The sequence below is a fragment of the Dicentrarchus labrax genome, unplaced genomic scaffold, assembly GCF_905237075.1.
Source record: "Dicentrarchus labrax unplaced genomic scaffold, dlabrax2021, whole genome shotgun sequence".
In the NCBI taxonomy this organism is placed as follows: domain Eukaryota; kingdom Metazoa; phylum Chordata; class Actinopteri; family Moronidae; genus Dicentrarchus; species Dicentrarchus labrax.
The window spans coordinates 18966142-18987369 of record NW_026136714.1 but is presented as its reverse complement, the minus strand read 5'-3'; the positions used below and the strand labels follow the sequence as shown (position 1 = coordinate 18987369).

At 37.7% G+C, this 21228-nt stretch overlaps 1 protein-coding gene across 3 annotated transcripts in view; it reads right to left on the bottom strand.

The window, feature by feature from the left end:
* LOC127376692 (phospholipid-transporting ATPase ID) overlaps positions 1-21228 on the bottom strand; it is a 38325-nt gene that overhangs the window by 10117 nt on the left and 6980 nt on the right. Inside the window, exons 2-16 of one of the 3 annotated variants that reach the window (XM_051423808.1) lie at positions 15571-15652; positions 14283-14341; positions 12167-12280; positions 10852-10950; positions 6888-6949; positions 4488-4560; positions 3751-3821; positions 3429-3511; positions 2869-3027; positions 2658-2746; positions 2007-2200; positions 1623-1831; positions 1009-1052; positions 652-817; positions 219-407 (exon numbers count right to left, since the gene is read on the bottom strand). In XM_051423808.1, the coding sequence (XP_051279768.1) occupies positions 219-407; positions 652-817; positions 1009-1052; positions 1623-1831; positions 2007-2200; positions 2658-2746; positions 2869-3027; positions 3429-3511; positions 3751-3821; positions 4488-4560; positions 6888-6949; positions 10852-10950; positions 12167-12280; positions 14283-14341; positions 15571-15613 (1654 nt within the window). In that variant the 5' untranslated portion in view covers positions 15614-15652. Of the gene's footprint in view, positions 1-218; positions 408-651; positions 818-1008; positions 1053-1622; positions 1832-2006; positions 2201-2657; positions 2747-2868; positions 3028-3428; positions 3512-3750; positions 3822-4487; positions 4561-6887; positions 6950-8586; positions 9060-9143; positions 9321-10851; positions 10951-12166; positions 12281-14282; positions 14342-15570; positions 15653-21228 lie in introns of those variants that run through there. The other 2 variants (XM_051423810.1, XM_051423809.1) reach the window with 2 other exon arrangements.

The window sequence follows — 21228 nt, the reverse complement described above, 5'->3', positions numbered from 1 at the left end:
AACACACACACAAACACACACACATACACATACATGAGAACAAATATGTGTTCTATTTATTCAAAGCAAGAAAAAGGCAGCAAACTCAATTTTCACCCAAAAACAAACAAAGAAAAAAGAAGGAAAAATCTGACCACAGTTTGGCTCTGCAGTCTATTAAAAATCATACTAAATAGGAAAATGTATTCCGAGCAATCTGTTTTCAGTATATTATATACCTATGACAGACATCCTCTTGCGGACGTTGTTGAAATCCAGGAGGGCCAGGAGTTCATAGCTGCGCTGTTGTCCCATTTCCACAATAGAAACGCTTTCTGGTGTACGTGAGCGGAAGACAAATCCAAAATTTCTGGCTGCTGTTACCAGCGCTCCCTCATCTGGAGACTGGGCCTGGTAGAAAATCTCACCTGAGGGAGCAAAAATGTCTGTTTGTTTATTTCTCAGTGGAGGAAGAAGAATTCTTCTCTAAGTTCTAGTTAAGTAAAGCGACAACAATTTAGAAAGCTAGTAAACATGCTGTAACATTACAACTGCAGCTGATTAATTCCCAAACTTGCAATTTTGCTGGAATGTGATTTGCAATAATCCATTGGGTGATGAAACGTTCTGCTCTTCTTAACGTCAAAGAAGAAACACTTTATCCCTCCTGACCTTCTTTTTTCTCTTCGGCCATGACGGTGTGGCAGAGGGCCAGCAATCTGAAGAAGGCATGGACCTCCGGGTTCTCCAGCTTCACCGCCTCCACCAGAGCGTGGTCATGGAACATGAAACTTGGGTCAGCCAGCGAGTTGAAGGAAAAGTCCACCGTCTCTGTGTGCTGTTGAGAGAGAGCGAGGAGGAGGGCAAGGAGGAGGAGTGACAACGAGTTCGAGAAACGTGCCGTCAAAATTGACTTAAATTGCCTTAATTCAGTGAAATTAAGCCTTTTAACTAATAGATCGGCTAATTTGCCATTTACAGTAAGAACAGTAAGAAGACTGAATTTAGATCACATCAAGTCCAACTCACCTCACTAATTTCTAGCCTTTGACCTGTGTAGTCAAACACATCCCCTGAAAAGAAGAAAGAGAATAGAGGAAACTCATTAATGCTGAATGTAGACCCCAAAACACTAATAAACCAGTTGCATGAGAGATATACTTGACTTGTGTTTTGTCATGTGGATTTTGAGAGTGCTTTATAAATAAAGATGTATTATTATTATTTTTATAAAAGGAGGAAATTTGAAAGAAGAAAATAATGATGAGAAATTAAATACTCATTGTGTTTTATTGTTAGGATTAATTTCTCTTTTATGTATTATATTACTTCCACTACTGTTTTCATGTATGTATTTGAAACACAGGGCTTCATTGTGTAATACAGCACTGATTTGTTAAAAAAAGTGTTTCACCTAATGTTCCTCAAGGCCCTATTGTGAGTAAGTGAGAACAAATGAGGGACAGTGTGCAAATAAAAAACGGAGAAAGAAAAAAAATCCTTCTTGCCTCTAACTCGATCTTAGAAGAACCAAAAAACTCCTTGTCTCTTCACTTGCATGCATTCAGATACATTGCATTCATGGACCCAGAAAGCAACATAATTATAGAAATAGAGCTAAATGAGAATTTTTTGAATCTTACCGTAAGATTTTCCATTGATGGAGCACTTGTTGAAGATCATGATGTTCTGGGTGAGCGTTCCCGTTTTGTCACTGAAGACGTACTTGATTTGGCCGAGCTCCTCGTTCAGCGTGGTGGTACGAGCCTCGGCGGGGGTGTCGTTCCGTGAGTAGTACATTTTCCTGTCCCAGTCAATGTAGAAGCTGTTCCCCAGCCGAATGAATTCCACACTGATGATAGATGTAGGAATTAAGAAAAAGCTGATATAATTAATAATTATTATAATTTACATTTTGTTAACTTTTTTGCACTGGATTGATTAGATGAATGATGTCATTAAGTTCCTTTAGAACCTCCATGTTTTGTATATTATAAAGTAAATAACAATTTCACACACGTTGTTACCTAACATAGAGAGAAATGGGCACCACTGTGTTGAGGATGATGACGTAGGACCAGAATGTGAGGAAGGCGGAGAAGGCAGCATCATTGCCATCTTGTCTGGGCAGGAACACTGTGAACTCTGAGCCATCGTTCAGCTCCCACAAGTAGTTCCCTATTGCCAGGATGGTGCACATGATCGCCAGGAAGCCAAAAATCTGCATGGAAAGTTTTCAGAATCAAAGCAAGTCTAGGGTCAAAAAAGGAGAGCTAATAGAGAAACAGACAGGCAACTGAGCCCTGGTTAAAGGAAAAGGTTCAACCCACTACCAAAAACTGAAATTGAACATATTAACACTAGAAAATAACTAAACTATTACACTATTATTATACTACTATGCTTGCTGATGCCTCTGAAATGTTGGGGATGTGTAAATACAGGTTTAGCTGCAGTATATATGTATATATATATATATATACAGTATATAGATATTTATGATCAGTTGTAGTTAATTGGTGATAACTTGATGAAGTTATATTTTCTGTATTTGACAAATGTCCTTTATTTGGCCCTCAACACAATGACAACCTGAACTGAAAATAGACAGCTAAATTATCAACACCTCTAATTTCAAAATAATTAACTGTTGGCTGTCCTGAAACTTGAGGACTCACGCAAAGGACTAGGACATTCATCAGACGGTCTATGCTGGTCCTCTTGAACGTGCTCTTTCCACAGTTCTGCATCAGCTTCGTCTCTGGACCTGCAGAAGAGGAACAGAAGCAAATAAGCAATACTCAGTATAGTCTAATTGTGTTGTATTGTATATCTCTTACTATGGTTATAAGGTTAACAGTTTCCACTAGTTCCTAGTGTCCTTCCTACCTCCAAACAGCACCAGTCCAAAGCACCACTCTGTGTTCCTCAGTGTGCAGCCTCGCAGCAGGATCTTCTCATTGTCCAGCGGGTATTTCTGACCAGCGTAGGTTAGTGTTCCTGTGAAGCGGTCCAGGCGGTTGTTGGGGGGTTCACAGCGTACCTCGCCTAGAAGGAGAGAGAGGTGACACAATAGGTTTGAAGCTGTGCTCAGAATGACAAATGAAATATTAAAGCATATATACAAATGTAACCATAAGCCTGGCCAGATAAAGTGGGATTTGACTCTCTTTTTTAAATGTTTGCTCTTATCATAATAATCAAAATGGACTAAAATTTATATAAACACATTAACATTGATGTACATTTTCATTTTGGCCAGTGTTTTTATGCTATGCCTTGTGTATGAGCTGTATGTTTACTGCCATGCTTCAATTTGCAAAAAGTTTAACACAGCTATTTTGTGACTGTGCAGCTTCTCCAGTTGTTTGCCTTTGTCAAAGGCACTTCATTTGTATCAGTCTGTGTGTGTTAAATACTGTGCATGCTTGTAGTAGTCGTAGTCTTACCATTGAAGTCTGCCAGTTTTTCAATATCGTCTCCCAGGTCTCCTGTCACAGTAAGGGCCTGTCTCACCTTCAGGTTAGTCTCTCTGATGAAGAGAGAAGGGGGAGGATGACAAAGTAAAACAGAAAGAGGAGAAGGGGAGAAAGCGGTAGGGTGGAGGAGGAAAGGTTGAAGCAAAGGCAGATGATGACAAAAAAAAAGGAGGAAGAGATGAGTCAGTACAAAAATGGGAGACGATGAATAACAGTGTACAGACCTGTTGATGCACTTATCTGTAAGTTAAACAAGCCCACGTCATGATGTTACACAAAAAAAGAGACTAACCCATCCAGTTCTGCCGTCTCGATGTACACCAGGTTGAGAGGTTCACTGCTGGAGAGCAACAGGAGGTCAGCCTGAAATTACAAAGGGATTACTCACTGAAATCTGTTAGTTTGTCATTCTGATAAACAAATCAAATATGCAGGCAACTCTGATCTGGCCTAATACTTTGTACAGATTGAGGCCATCAGTTTTCTTATTCAGCATGCAACTGGAAGTATATTCTATAGTTTGTAGTACAGTGTCAAACATAATTAGGCTACAGCTGGCTGCATGCATTATAGTAAATATGGGATCAATAAAAGAGACGAATGCAGTGATTTCTGGCAATAACAACAAATAATCTCTTATCGATTAAAGGTCCTATCAAAGAATCCCTACAGCAATTTATTGTAACTTATACCAGTGGTTAAAAACGTTGCTTATGTTAACGGCTTTGTGGAGTTTCAAAACAAAAAAGAGAAGTTGTCCAAACACTGAATATTGCCAACTCCAAAAAATATAATGATGTAACATTTCAATTTTATCAAATTTTAGGCAAACACAGTCCTTTATTTTCTTTGCGCACACATATTAGGAATGCACTGACAGTGAGGTGAAAAAACATAAAACAATAAATCAAGATAATCAAACAATCAAACACAATGCCAAAAGAAAAGGAGAGGAAATAGTTGAAATCTGTTGGGTAATGGAGCATCAAATGGAATAAGAAAAAATATTATTTTCACCAAATTACTCACAGTGACAAACTGGTTGTTTTCCAGCTTGATGATGTCTCCCACCTGGACGTCCATCCATTTCTCACTCCGCAGTCTGAGAACAGGAAACAGGCTGGTAAGTGGATGTTTGGATTGTGTGTGTGTGTGTGTGTGTGTGTGTGTGTGTGTGTGTGTGTGTGTGTGTGTGTGTGTGTGTGTGCAGACTTGTGATTGTACTGCAGAGTTCAGAGAAAAGGTATTATTTTCCCTTTTCTTTCAGGATTGTCAGGAAACTGTCGGAGGGACCAAAAATAAGCACCGAACACCAAGGTCATCCTAATATTAGTCAATGTTCTTCACTGCATGTTCCTGCCCATTTCCTGTATTATCTGTCTGACAATAATAGCAAGAGTTTTTAAAACTTGGCAGGATCACAAATATTTGATGCTTTTCAAGGATTTCCATTTCATGTTTCAGTTCATGTCGGTAATTCAAATAAGAGCAGTAGATTGTTTACTTTAATCAATTTAGTACAATCAATTTGACCTTACTTAGTAAAGTTTAGCACCATTTACATTTCAGTAGATTTTCGTTATTTGACTTCTACTTATTTGAAATTCCATACAGTATGAGGAAAATGTTTTTGTACTCTTTTCACCCCTGTTATATTGAAAAAGTAATTAATACACGAAATAACTCTACATTTCTCCCTCCAATGGGGCTCTTATACCTCACACCTGAATCAATATTGACTCAAAGTTGCATTTCTGATAATAATACCCATTTACACTCTTGGGTCAAAAAACAATCTGCTTCAATCAATGATAAAATAGTCTATTCACCCTAAAGGCGTTTCATTGAAAAAAAAACAACTTTTAAATAAAATACAAAAAATGAAAAGAAAATCTGTGTTTGAACTGCAGGTCCAACACATGCCAAATCAAGCAACCATTCCATATTTAACAAAAAGCAGGCATTAAGTCAACAGGAAGAAAACAGACTCTTCCTGCAAACCTGCAGCTGCTTCCTGTGGCGCCCCAAACAGTGGGCACGGAGTAGCCAACAAGAGCACCACCAAAAGGAAATACAGACGCCACATACATGCACATATTTTTATCTACTGAACCACACATTTCTAAAAATATAGTTTGTGCCTGAAGTGGAAATCAAATCCCAAACATTGGGGTGATGTTGGGGTCTTGAGGGACACACAGTGTCAAAACAAAAATTCTAATCTCAGCTCATCAGTAATGTTAATCATAACATGGTAATCATATGTATTGTTCCTGTTTTTTGAACAGAAACGCTGAAGCAAATCATTGATTGATCAATTGGGTGAGGACACTGAGGTCATATACATAGCAATGTGGAGACAAGTTTTGATACAGCCATTAGAACTTTACTTTTGGGATTTACTTATAAATAAAATAAATTACATTTTTAATAGGTAAGGAAAAAGTTTTTGGTGCCCAGTCAAATATTTCTCAATGGGGTGTGGTTGTGTTTGTACGGAAGCGTATTGCATTCACTTGAACATTTATTTTTTGGTTTGTTTTTCGGAGTAATTTTTTTTGTCTGTTTTTCGGAGTAATTATTTTCAGATTTTCTGAATATTTTTTTCTCACATTTATTCCTTTATTGAGAGCTCGATTTAACGGAAACAAACATGACCGGCTTGTTTAGTTCAATCAAGTTTTACTACGGTAGATAGTTGAAGATGGGGAATGTATGTGCGGGCAGGAGTCACCATAGGTCCATGAGAGTCACTTGCAGATTGGAGGTTCTCGTGGGAGTTTGAAGTATCTCAATAATTCAGAAAAAAATTACAACAAAAAACAGAAAAAAAATCACTCTGTAAAACAGGAAAAGTATTACTCAGAAAAACAGGAAATTAATTACTCACTTGTTGCTTACTTGTTTTTTTTTTTTCAAGTGAATGCAATACGCTTCTGTATGTTTGAACCCTAATGTCTAAGATGCATATTTCAAGCCCACTTTCAAGTCAAATGTTATTCCTGTATTTCGACCCTTCTGTGTATTCCTTGTGTGATACATAACAAAACTCTCTCTAGTACAGCCAAAGGAAGCAGCTGCAGGATGGTGAGGAACACTTGTTTTGTATCCTGTTGTTGATGTCTGCTATGTCAAATATGTGAGTAATGCTTGATTTGTACATCTGATGGCATTATTCCACCTTTAAAGCTGAAACAAGCAAATACTACTTTAAGGATTTCTTTTGGGACTTCTTCGTAATAAAGGTAAAGGACACCTAAGAATGTCCCCTGAGGAACGCCTGCATGTACAAAAAAGTAAAGGGCTGATGGTGCATCTACACTATCAAAACTAGGATGTAGTTACGTAAAACTTTGCATTTATAAGGGACAGATATATATCCCATGATTCATAGCACATTAACAAAAAACTTGCATTTACACAACTTACTTTCTATCAATAAGAACTTGAACTTTTCTGTTGTTGACTTGATTGTCGCTCCTGTGGCGATTCTGGAAAGAAGACACACACAAAAACACATGATGAAGTAGTACTAAATAACAAGAGGTCACATGAAAGTCAATTTGACTCCTGAATACTGATAAGGTCACCAACCAACCCAGGGGTTTTAGCTAACTATAGACCGATTTCTAACCTCTCCTCTCTCATTAACCCTAAAACTGGTCGAGACAGGATTACGCAATCTTTATTATCAGGTGCCCCCCCAATTCCTTTAAAACCCTTTTTTTTTTTTAAATTCTTTCTCCCCCAATAGTTTCAGAAAAAAAAAAAAAAATATTATTTTTTTTTTTTTTTTTTTTTTTTTTTTTTTTTTTTTTTTTTTTTTTTTTTTTATTTTTTTTTTTCTTCTCTTCTTTCTTCCTTTTTTTTTTTTCCCTTTTTTTTTTTATATTTTTATTATTTATTTTTTCCCCCCTAACTAAAAAATTACTTTTTTTTTTTGGGGGGTGGGTGTTTTTTTTTTTTTTTATTAAAAAAAGGGGGGGGGGCAGAGCGCTTTTCCCTTTTTTCTATTTTTTTTGTTGTGGTCCCTTTTTTTTTTTTTTCTCCCCCCCCTCTCTCTCTCTCCCTCTCTCTCTCTCTCTCTCTCTCTCTCTCTCTCTCTCTCTCTCTCTCTCTCTCACCCCAACTGGTCGAGACAGACGACCACCCACCTAGAGCCGGAGGATCTGTCCTAGGTTTCTGCCTTTTAACAGGCAGTTTTCCCTTGCCCTTGTCGCCAAGTGCTTGCTCATGGTGGTACTGTTGGGTCTCTGTAATTAATGTTAAAGAGTTCGGTCTAGACCTGCTCTATTTGAAAAGTGTCCTGAGATAACTTCTGTTATGAATTGGCGCTATACAAATAAAATAAAATTGAATTGAATTGAACTAACAGACTGAGACAGTGGGGTGTGGGAGGAGATCAGTGGATGAGTTATAGTATCAAACAGGAACCTTACAGTTCATCAGCTGAATTATACCTTTGACCTTTTCAGAAACTTCTACTCCCCTTTTAACCACTGATGAGTCTCCACTATGATGATGCCTCCTTTGTCTTGTGTAATCTTTGGTGAAGTTTCTCATCACTATTTTAATCTGTGAGCAAGACATGGTGGTAACTAGTCAGGCAGTGCAAATTTGGGCAACGTTTCACCATGTTCAGAAACTATTTTAATGTTTATCTACCCTAACAGACAAGTTAGGTTCATCCTTATAGTTACTACTTAATTTACTAACCATTACTGATTTAGTCATTACAATTGCACAGGCCAAATATTAAAAAGAGCCATTGAAGCTTTGCCCAGAGCAGAATTTCTCTTGTATTTCTTCCTGTACCGAAGCCAAAGGGTTTAAGTCTAGACTGCCAACAAGCGGAGTGAAAATGCATGAATGAATGTAACACACAGTATCAGAGACAGTTAAAATTTAAACATTTAAAAATAACTTCCTGTGTCAAACCCTGATGTTGTTCTGTCTGGGTTTTATGTTCTACTTTCTGGCAGGTCAAAGAGTTTCTGTTTTCACCTGTGACATTAATGAAAAACCATCTGAACCTGTTTCTATGAAATCTGGTTGACTTAAAGGACCAGTATGTAGGATTTAGGGGAATCTAGCAGTGTAGTTGCAAATTAAAGGCCCATTGGCTCACCATCATGTTCCAAGCATTTAGGAGAAACTACGGTGGCTGCAAAACTCAAGAAAAACACTAATGGCCCTATCTAGAGCCAGTGTTTGGTTTGTCCTTTCTGAGCTACTGTAGAAATATGGTGGTTCTACATGTTGGCCTCTGTAGAAGAAGAGGACCCTCATCCTCTGTAGATAAAAACAACAAATCTTATTTCCAGGTGATTATACACAAATATACCTAATCTATTTCTGCCAATAGATCCTTTCTAAATGTCACACGCTGGACCGCTAAAGCCCTCAGGGAAAGGAACAACCAAGTTAGTAGTATTAATGGTTTTTCTGCTTCCCTCTTCTGTTAATTATCTCCAGCCCCTCACATTTACCTCAATTTGGGAGCTGATAAGAGGTATAAAACTAATGGAAAGTGAGGCCTAATCTAAATCCTTAAAGTCTGTTTTTTATATATATAATATACATATATTTATATAATGTAAAATGCAGAATATATATATATATATATATATATATATATATATATCTTCACTCATCAGTATAATATATGAAATACAAAAACTATACCTCGCAGTTGCTTGTTAAACTGTCCTTTTACCACACCTTTCCCAACACTAGCGACAGTTATTTCAGCCTTTGTTTTGCAAGGTCATCCACCTTGCCATAGATGGTCAGTCTTGAGTTGCTGTGTACCTGCTCAGATCAAATCAAGCCTGAAGCCAGTGAGTACACTGCAGGAACAGATGGGTACCGGCGGCGAGGACCGTTCAGGACCGGCAGCACTGCCAAACAAAAAGACTCCTGTTCGCCTCCTGGAGCTAATGTTTAACCCATGACAACACTAATTTCCTTTTGTGGTTTGACATTACTGTGCGCAACACACACACACACACACACACACACACACACACATGTTCAGTTGAACTTGACACCTTTCTTTCTTTCTTTGTTTCAGAGGTACATTATGTTCTGTTTCAGTTCTCGTAAATGATGACAGAAAAGGGAAAAAGAAAACAGTCAGACCAACTTAAAAAAATCTACTTCCTGATGAACTGACCTATATGCAGTATTGGTCAGCTGTGATAAAGACATGAGAACGGACACAGGGGAATTTATGTTGTTTCTTAATCAGCCTCAACTAACTATGACATAATCTTTTGTTGCTAAAGGAGCACTACATGACAACATTTTTACCTATCTGGCTGATGAAAACTGTCTGTTGAGCAACCATTTTACAATAACGGACCAATCTCTCGCCTCAAAAAGTGAACGCAGTGTGTTGTTTTTCAGATTTTAGGTTCCTATTTGCCAAGGTGTTTCTTGACATAATGGAAACTCAGTGTCAGCCTGAGGTCAACTGAGGTTAAAATGTGCTTGAATCAATATCAAACAGAGACACGGTCGCTACAGCAACCTTAATTTGACGCTGAGCAGACTGATAAACGTGTGTGCTAACAAACAAATGAGCGTTATGTTTGACAAAGTGCACTGAAAATGAAAATGCAAAGTGTTTTGTACATGAGACTGCTGATGTTAGTGAAACAGTTTTTTTCCCACAGTCAGAGAGTAAATGGTGATTATCAGCAACATGAGATAACAGGAAATAATAAACAGTTCTATGTCTGTTTTTACTATATATGGCGATGCCGATACGTAAAACTAAATATCATCATGTTCCATCAGATCTGATAGAAAGTACTACCTAATCACCTGGAAAATATCTTATCTTTACTTATGTTTCAGCTGACTGACCAGAGGAGTCGGCCGTGTAACATCTTACTCATACCTACTGTAAATGACAAAGTAGGTCATATGACCCAAAAACTTTATTTTTAAAGCCTTTTCTGATCTTGTCCCTTTATAGTTAAGGTTTAGTTAAGTTTAGGAAAAACAGAAACAGCCTTTGTTCACTTTGTTAATTAATTTCTGGGCAGAGAACATACACAGTGATCAATGAATCAGTCAATCAGTCAGTGTCACTCAGTGAGCTGAATCAGACAGATCATGAAACATCTTGTTTTGTGATCAATGTAGGTAATACATCTAACTAACTAACAATTACAGTACATGTATTGATTGATGATTCTTCTCTATCAGTATGAGTATTTTGATACAGACCTAAATTCAGATATATATTGATCAGTACAATAAATAGGAGTATTATTTGTTTGGCCTTGGCAGAGGCAGTGTTTTCTAGTTTGTTTACTTTACTAATACCTCTAAAACCAAAGTGGTAGAATTTAGTAAAGGTGAAATACTGCACAAAAGTGCTTACAATATCGTCAGTGGCATCCTTGGCAGCGGTTACTGACAGCACGAGGACCAGAGGCACGACAGTGGTGAACCAGGACAGAGAGGAGATCTGAGGAATCACCTGAAGAACACACACACAACAGAGAAAACTGTCTTTAGTTCACTTTAGTTTGTTTTAGTTTTGGATACAGCAGCTGGGGACAAAAGTGAGAGGAAATACAGAACAAACTGTGTGTCTGAAATTTCATTAGTGATTAGTTTTTGGTGTGAATCCAAGAACTTTTTAAAGTTGTCTCTTATTATTAATCCTAATAGAGTTTCTGTTGCTCTGCTCTGGTTCCACCTTGTCTGTCAGGACAGCTGCTACTGCAGACAACCTCTGTGGTGCAACATGAATGTTTTGCACACGATGAGGCAATTTCCTGTACTGGATATTACACTTCCTTAATCTCATTGCACTTGATTCATCCACATCCTGTTTGGTTAACATACAGCTTCACTGTGAAAAAAGGCAGTTGCTTGCTGTGGACGTGTAATGTTGGATTGTATGTCTGCAACAGTATGTGACAGTGAATGTCACAATGTCTGTCAGCGGATGTTTAGTATGGTTCCAGAGAATACTTTAAATGGACCTGTACTTGTATAGCGCCTTTCTAGTCTTCCGACCACTCAAAGCGCTTTTACACTACGTGTCACATTCACTCTTTCACACACATTCACTCAGTGATGGCAAAGTCCATTGAACAGAACAGAAACTAACATTCATACACATTCATGGCATCGGGAGCAATTTTGGGTTCAGTATCTTGCTCAAGGATACTTCAACATGTGGCACCAGGGGCTGGGGATCGAACCCACAACCTTCTCTGCCTCTGAGCCACAGCCATTTAATAGTACTTGGTTCATTTCTTACATTGACACACTCATTTTAAGAGTAATAACTGATCTGTTTGCAATTCTTTCAACAGTTTTAGAAACGTCTTTTTTAAAGATTGTTTACAGGGAAAAGGGTTTGTCAGCTTCTGGGACAAACTGGAAGCAAAAGCTGACTCGTCATTGTTGTATCCAACTATACATTATTGAAGGAACCCATTATACTGCATAAACATTCCCATATTTGAGTCAAAATCCTTGTGCAGCTTAATAATATTCTTTCTGAATCTTTTCTTCCATGTCAAACATTCAGTGTGACTTCAACCAACCTGAGAACAACAATTCTAATTTTGCATTTTATCACCTGAGACATTTAAAAATTTCACCTAAAATTTGTTTGGCAGTTGGATGGAAGCTTTACCTGTATGTGCCTACGTGTGTGTGGGTGCGCTTGTTTCCCTCACCTGGAGCACCAGCAGAAACAAGAAGTAGGCGTTGGCGATCCTCTGGAACTGCTCAAATAGGTTAAGAGGTAGGAAGGTGAAGAGGTTGTACTTGGAGGTCTTGATGGCGTTCGTCTGGAAGAGGTGTGGAAGGAGGGAGAATAAAGTGACAGAAAGATATATTATATATACATTGAGTGTTAAAGCAATAAAGGATTAATGTTGAAATACACAAGATTTCTTTGAAGATCTTTGGATCGAGTATGGACCTTTTTAAGAGATTTTAAGATCTATATTTCAGTGAGAAATTCAAAGGTACTTATTGGTTGTGAGTTAATGTCGGAACTTCAAACTAGACTCAAGTTTCTTGTGTGTACGTGGTTAACATGCTGACATGCTGAATTTAGGTTTTGTCTGTAACAATATGAGGTCACCTTTCAAAACAGGAAACAAAAATTCTAACTCTAGTGGTTGCTGTCATTGTTGTTCAAGTTAAATTCTCACAATAAATGTTTCAGTGGAATGAGTTAATCAGTGGGTTAATAAATTTCAGGTTTTGAGTTTCATATTACATGTGCCTATAGTATGTGTACATTTATGTGTATAAGTATCTTTGCATATATTTATTTTGGTGTATATAATGGTATTTCTTTCCACCTTGTTTTACAATTTAACACCTAATTTTTGGGTCTCCCCGCTCTGCTTTAAAAGTGTTTTACTTTTTTTGTGACTTGCTAATATTTAGTCAAATATATAAAAATCTCATGCTGGTAATCTACTTTGTTTCTATTTCATACTCATTTTTGTGGTGCTTACGTGACTATTCTAGTACGTAATGTACAGATAACTAATAAGTGTGTCAGTAAAAGTTTAAGTTAAAGTTAAATGAAATAGTAAATGAAAATGAAATAGTCCTTGGATATGTAATTCCTAGGAATACTTGGTAAATAAAAGACCAAAGGCTGTCTCCGGATGTATTTGCTTACTCTAAAAAGATGAGGTTAATTAGAGGTACTTTGAAGACCAAAACAAATAGGGCAGCTTGGGGATCCTAACTATCCCTAAAGAAATCATTCAGAATTCCCCACATGTTATACATTTCTGGATTATAACTTTGTTAATCTGTTATAAAACCCTACATTAGGTTTCTCAGGTTATGTGAAGAAGAGTTCCTTGCAGATGTTTGACTTTATGAGAGTTTAATCTGGTGGGAGGCGTTTACTCTGCACCAGGTGGATCTTATCAGGAGGCTGAAAGCTCTGGCCAGCCAGACTATGACTCCTATGTCACTTTATCACCGGATCTCTTTACTAACAACACGGCCGACAGACTTTGTTCAGTAAACGTTTAAATACACAAGCAGGAAAAATGAGAGTTTACAGCCTTTTTGGTATTTTCCACTAGTTTTATCCCCATGAGCTGTATTTATTATAACGTTTTCCATTGACATTTTCAACTTTGATTTATTTTCCATTTCAGGTTTTTCAGTTTCATATTACATGTGCCTTTAGTATGTGTACATTTATGGGTATATACTGACTAAATGAATGTATCTATGTATGTATTTATTTTGGTGTACATTATGGTTTATGGTTTTTTTCCCCCTGTTCTTCTTTTTTCCTTAGTAGTAGAGTAAAATAATAATTAAAACTTTTTTTTATTTTATATTTTCCCTTTCTGAATAAAATTATCCTCCATATAGACGTTGCAGACTTCACCATTGGATAAGTCACACCTCTTATTGCAGGTATGGTGAACTGAAGTTTGTAACCCCTTTAGAACAAATCAGAAACCATAAAAATGCAATTTGCTAAATGCTAAAAGTTATTCATGAATATATTTTTGGGTTTACCCAGAAGCAACTTCAGCTCTTGGACTTTGGCTGACATCCAGTCTCCTGATAACAGCAACACACACCCCGAGGGAGGGTTTTTCTTGTACATACAATACAGTATCTGTTTTGACAAAATGTGGTAGTGAACTGTTTTGTCTAAAAGGTACATGGGCTGCATCCGCTGTACATCCCCTTCTCCATTTTAGAAGTCTCATTTGTGGAGGACAATAGCACCTCACATCAGTGTGTGAGTGGAATACTCATTGCAGTAATAACCACACACATTCACATACTAATACTTACTGCATATTTAAAGGAGAGGTTGTACTCGCGGTCGTTGGCACGGAGTTTCCTCTCCAGCTCTGATTTGAAAAGACAGGAAAATTATTTATTTACATGATTTTACAAGTGTGTGATGATATTGTGGTCCTAAATTTTCTATAATGTAAAGTTTTATCCAAAGCTCATCACAGTACAGATGTAGAACAGAAAACCCCAGCAGTGGTAGGGCTTATTCTCCACAAAGAAAAGACCACTATAATCATATGTTACACACTCATTTCAAGTATTAATGTGTAAACTTTGACACTTAGATTTTCTTTGACTGCAAATTTATATTGGTTCCCAAATATTAGTAATGGGTCTCCTTGATGACTAATAAAAAACATATCGGTCGACCCGTGTTGAGTATTTCATTAAACAGTATTTTTGACTTTGAAGGGCTCTTAATTTTAATACAAGCAACATGATACTGACTGCATTGTCAATATGAACAGTGTTTTTTGAAAGTTATATATAGAACCACAATAGTTCATTTTGAATATTAAAAAAAATGAATGTCAGGAAAAATCAACTAAGCTGGTGAACATAGTTAACATTATACCATTATAACATCATCATGTTTGCATTGTCATTGTGGGTATGTTAACGTGCTGACCTTAGCATTTAGCTCAAAGCACAGTCTCATGTAGTGTCCCAACTCCATAATACATACTAATTCTATACAGTATATACTACATTCATTTTTTTTTTTTTTTTTTACAGTTTTAGCAGTTAGTATACAAACACATCAACACACAAACAGGCTCCAATACAATGTGTGTTGATGGATGTGAATCAAATTGCTGCTTTAGAAAGCTACTGCCAACTTCACAAAGAGACATCAAAATGTTTTTCCTAAGATGTATTACTTTAGTTTTTTCCAAGATGTTTCTGAGCTGTTGCACCACCAACTGTGAGTTGCTCCTTTCTGTCCTTTGTACATCAACAACACATTCATTATGTAGTGTGATTTGATTGTACTTTAGTTTGTTACTTTTACAGTGTGAAGACACTAAAAACCTGCTTAAAAACAGTATGTACTGGATTTGGGACATACAGGTGGTCCTTTCTTTTTAAGTTTTCCATAAGTAGTTTTAAGCTAAAGTGCAACACTGCGAAAATGCTTTGTTTGCTTCTTGTAGCAGAAAGAAAATGTTATAAGGCGCTACTATTTTGTTAGTTTCATGTTTCAGAAAATGTGAAATTACTGAAGTTAAATATCATGACATCTGACGACATCTGAATATAGAGCATCCATCTGTTGGCTCACCTTTCTCTTTCTTCCTGACACAGTCAATGCCAAAGAACGACATCTTCTCTTCCTCCTTCTGCTATCTATCCATCATCCTGGTCTGAGAAGAAGGAGAGAAAGCTGTTACACTGTGGCAACAAATGATAATTCTTTCACCTCATTATCTTCATTACCAGGAAATAAACACACACACACACACACACACACACACACACACACACACACACACACACAAAACTGTTCAAGTCAAACATCAGCTTACTCCCGGAAACAGAACATCATCGCTGTTAAAGTGAGAATGAGTGCCCGCCAGCTGCCATTAGGGCATTTTCCATAATGTGCTCTATGAGGTAATTATTCAGCCCTACTACTTTAAAACTAAGGTTAAAGCAGATTTTAGGTTTTTGTTTTAAAGAAAACAAAAAGAAACAACATTTTATGTCAGTCTGGAAAAGTTTTTGAGGAACAAGTAGAGAAGGTCTGAATGGTAGTGAAAGCAGACTGTGTGTGTGTGTGTGTGTGTGTGTGTGTGTGTGTGTGTGTGTGTGTGTGTGTGTGTGTGTGTGTGATTGCATAGGGAAGTGGTCAGTATACAGGGAACATACTGAACAAATAGCCACAAGGAATTATTTTAAAATCATGTAAAGAAAATAAGTTTTGAGCTTTGTGTCTATGTTTTCTCCACTACAGGGGCATGCATTTGTATCAGCGTGTGTGTGTGTCTATGTGAGAGAGAGAGAGAGAGAGAGAGAGAGAGAGAGAGAGAGAGAGAGAGAGCCAGAGAGAGAGAGGGAGAGAGAGAGAGACAGAGAGACAGAGACAGAGACAGAGAGAGAGAGAGAGAGAGGGAGACTCCTGACCCTACTTCCCCATTCATCCAGTTCTTACTTCAGGTTTGCATCAGCTCTTGAGCCTCTTAATGTTTTTCCCATGTAGGGCAGAGTGACTCAGAGGGAGGCTCCCACTCAGGCCAGCTATCTGTTCCTTCTCACAGTAAGAGTTCAAAATCAAGAGTCTGGCCCTGTGGTCTGTCTCGGCCGAGTGATGGCGAGACCGAAAAGTGGCTGTTGGTATGCCACTGTTATTATAGTGGCTTCTCTCTTGCAGTCCTGACACACCAAGCCATCAATCATCACTTGCCACCATGGCTCTTTATCAGCATTCAAATGCCGAATGCACCAACACAGATCAAGGATGAAACATTAACTGCCCCAATACATTAACGGTTCCAAACCAAGTGGCTCCCTACCTGGGGGTCAGGACCCCCATGAGGTGTTGCAAGCTAAACTACTAACAAGATATGTTGTAAACAATATAGTGATAAGGAGAAAAAATTATGGCATAATAAGATATGAAAAAGAATCTTGTACAAATGAGAAAAACTGAGTTATTTTCTATCAGCCATTTTTGAGCTGTTGACAACTAATGAGGGGTTGTGAGCTGAATTGTAAATAGTGTCCAGATGATTGGAAGCATGGTAGGAAGCAATAAAATTATATGATTAAAAAAACTTAACTCTTAATTGTTAAATAATATTTAACCACTTTAGGCCTCTAAAAAATTGTAACATGAAAGAATCTTAAAATTATTGTGGGAAAATCTGAATAAACTCACAGACGATGATGATGCAAGAACATTTCTAAAAGCACCATGAAGATGGCCATGATGACTTCTTTCTCACAGCATGTTGGTGCTGGTGTTTCTCATCGTTAACGCCACATTTCCCATAAACCCTGTTGCTTCGCCTCTCCCTCCTGGACGGCACTGCCTCGAGGATAAATATTCATAAACATGTTTAAAGTTATTTTTCACAACCAGCCGTTCCAACCTGACGGCTGCCACTCTGTGATAACTGCGGTTAAATCTCACAATGCCAATTAAACCTCACTCCTGTAAGCAAAACAAAAGCGAACTTGGATGATTCAACTACTGTGTGTGTTTTTTTTGGTGAATTTGAAGACAATTAAGCTATTTGCCAAATGTTTTGGTATAATGTACGGTTTAGGTTGATTGTATATGCGTTTCTGCTTTTATGCAGACGTGATATTAACTCAGAAACCGGGAAAATTGTATGAAAATCACAAACTGTAATAACAAAACCCAACAGAGAAAAGAACTTAATGAAGTGCAAATGTGGTCATAAGTGAGGGAAAAAAGTGTGTTTGTGCCTTCTGTTCATGTTGAGGATTCCCAGACAGGAAGCCTTGGTTTTTGAGATCCCACCCCCAGCATTGGTTGCTAAGGTGACGTCAGCAGCGGGGCTATAAATATAAACCACATGTGTTTGTTGAGGAATGTGTGTGTTTTAACAGGAATGCCAAGGCCCTGGAAAACACACCCCCTGTGCCAGGACACATGAGCAGGACAGTGTGTGTTTTGTCTACATCATTGTTTCTACGTGTGTCCTTATGTTCCCTCAGCTGTTTTAGGGTGCGTTCTTATATTAGCCTACAAACACATAAACATACCTATATATAGAGAGTACATGCACACAAGGACACAAATACACACTTGTAACCGCCCACCACACATCCATTCTTTTGACAAAATCTCACCATAAAACACCCTAAAGCAAACAGTCCATCTATTCATTCACTCTAAAACCCCACTAAATTAACCACCCAGTTTACTCCAGAGCCAAGCATGTGAAAAGGTGACATTTAAACTCACTAGAGCCATCATGAAGATTTAACAAGGCTTTAACTTTGAATGTCAAAGTGGACTGTTGAGTTTTGGGGAGTTGTTTCAGAGTTTCATGCTCTTGGCAGACTCTCTGACTTTCCAGGCTTCACTACAGTGCTGGAACACCAGAGACTGAACTGGTTCCAGAGGATGAGTTATGGAGATGCTGGAGAGACTAACACAGCTCTCAAGTAAAGAAAGTTATTCTAGAGGAGTTGCTGCTGCATATACTATCTCCTGTGTTAGTTGACTTTTAAGTATAATTGATTATTTAAACATTTAACAAATGATCAAAACCAACTATGTACCATACAAGAGTTTTCCATTCTGATATATCTATAAGTAAGTTACGATGACATTGTCATCCAAACACTAATAAAAACACATTATTCATTACAACACCATAGTTTCTTCCTCTTAACTCATTAAACTGGTAAAGCATTATAAACACATAACTACAACTACCAAATCTGATCTGTGTTCCAAGAAACCATTGATTTCCATGTATTTTCTGTACAATGTAAAAAAGCAATTAGCAGACCCCCAAAGCTTGAATACTTAATAATAATAACAAAAATAAATACATAAATCATACAAATAAAATATAATCAAAACTCCGATATGCAGTTGGTGGTGTTTAAATAGGTAGGTAGAAACAGTTTCACATTAGTCTCAGTGGAAAAATGTGGTTGTGGAGGAGGTTGAATGAGAGCACATTGTGGTCTAACTTAAACCTTACCAATGAAACCAAGTGATGCCAGTGTTCTACTTAACTGTTTGTGTTTTACACACACACACACACACACACACACACACACACACACACACACACACACACACGTCTTTTACTTTTTAAAGTGCAGGCCACAAACACTGGAATTAATGCTATTCCAAGCAAACAAAGGTGGGTAACATTATCCCAGTGTCACAGTCACCTGTGACTGGCTTGACGGGTCAGAGGTCACAAAGATGAATGAGTGTCTTGTCCGATTAGCGATCTCTGGTTTCTCAACTGAACACTGCTCTATTATCAAAACTGACTGCAGCTGAAAGAAAGAAGCTTTTCCTCTGTGTGTGTGTGTGTGTGTGTGTGTGTGTGTGTGTGTGTGTGTGTGTGTGTGTGTGTGTGTGGATGCCTGTGTATCCAAATGGCTGAAAAGCCCTTTTGTGTTTGTATGGTTTTAAAAAGGATGTGATAATAATACATTTATAATATGTAATACATTTTCTGGAAATGTATTGGCAAAATGTATCATATTAAGACAAAAATCCTGTGAATCCAGTATTGTATTAAGTCAGTTCTGCTTTATGATTTGCAACATTAACTGTCATGACAAAAATCTTCTTTTGGTATATGTTATGGTATAGTGACCAACCCTATTGACCAACACTGCCACATTTTGGAAAACTTTCAGAAAAATGACCACAACCTATCAGATTAAAGCTCCCTGATTGGTCACTGAAAAGAAATGCAACATGTACTGTAACTCCTTCTGAAACCACACATTATATTTTTTAGCTTCTCTATTTGTGCAAAAATAAAAAAACAAGATACAAAGTGTTCATTAGTAAACTTTAGAGATGCTTGTTGGCCAATTTTTAAACATTGGAAAGAACAGGTTTCACCCTGCCTCCAGTCTTGATGCTAAGCTAAGTGAGTGGGTTGAGTGGTTTTCTTCAAGTGGCTGTACATTTGTACCTTTTCCTGTCAAACCAGCACAAAGTGCCACTGATCCCATATCTGAAGATATATTTACCCTGTTAACAAACAGCAACCAGTGCCAGTGAAAGATGTTTGGCTCAATTTTGTGCAGTCTGGAAAAACAGGGAGTCTTGGGTTTGAATATTTCAGTCAGTGTAAACATCATAGGGCTTCAGTGAAGACCTGGAACAAGCTTTAGTATTACACAAGACAGTGAGGAATAATACAGTATTCTACCATTTTAAAGCTCCTTTAGAACTGCATGTTAAGGGCCTAATATATTCGGTCCTTAAGCATATTACTATCGTTAATGGCTATGTTCTATCGCCCTTGAAGCACGCTGTACAAGCCACATCCAAACTACTGGTCTTATCAAAAATTACACCAGTACACTGACATGAAACACACACACCCCCGCCCAGCAAGAAACAGAGTTGTACTCACAATCATGTACTGAGTGTTGTGTTTGACTTGAATAAAGCCCAAAAATTTTTTTAAACAACTGGGGAAAGAAAGGAGCTGATTCATAATAGTTTCCATAGATCAGCCAATCACATAATGACTTATAGTAAAAGATAAGCCAATGAGCATGGCTGCTGTTTTCAGAGGCCTCAGCATGTTTCCTCTCTCTGTGTGCTTTGTCTAATAGCAAACAGAGCTCTTGATAAATGGGGTCTATTTTAAAGTAGGAGGAGACTACTGGTCAAGACAAGGGGAGTCAATGGGGCATAACTTTCTAAAAGTTGTTTTGAGTCGTTTTGTAGTCGTTTTGAGTCTCTGTAGTCATTTTTGAGTCTCTTTTTGAGTGTTTTGAGTCCTTTTGTATTCATTTTGCATCCCTTTGTGATCGTTTCAAATCTCTTTCTAGTCATTTTGATTGTGGTTGATTCAGAACAGCCTTACTTTTAACTGGGCTTTGTAACTTTCCAACAACAAATGTCACTTCAAACAGAGCCTCTGGCCCAGAGACCCTTTGGTTCAATAATCCATCCACGATTAAGGGAACCACAGAAAGTTGCCTGACGGAGCATCCACAAACTGTAACAAACTTACAGAAACCTTGCAGATGCTTTTTTGTGAGGAACTGTGATGTGTTTGTTTAAATCTTAAATATCTAAAATATCCTAAACTACAAAATTCTGGTTTGGTTTTTTGAAGTCTTCAGCACTCTAGAATCCACCAGCCTACATTTTCTGTTGCATCTCTATCAACAGGTACTTGTCTTATCAGGTTGCTAGCTAATAATAGCTGGCAGGCCACACTGTATTTTTCAGAGCACGCCAACTCAAAGC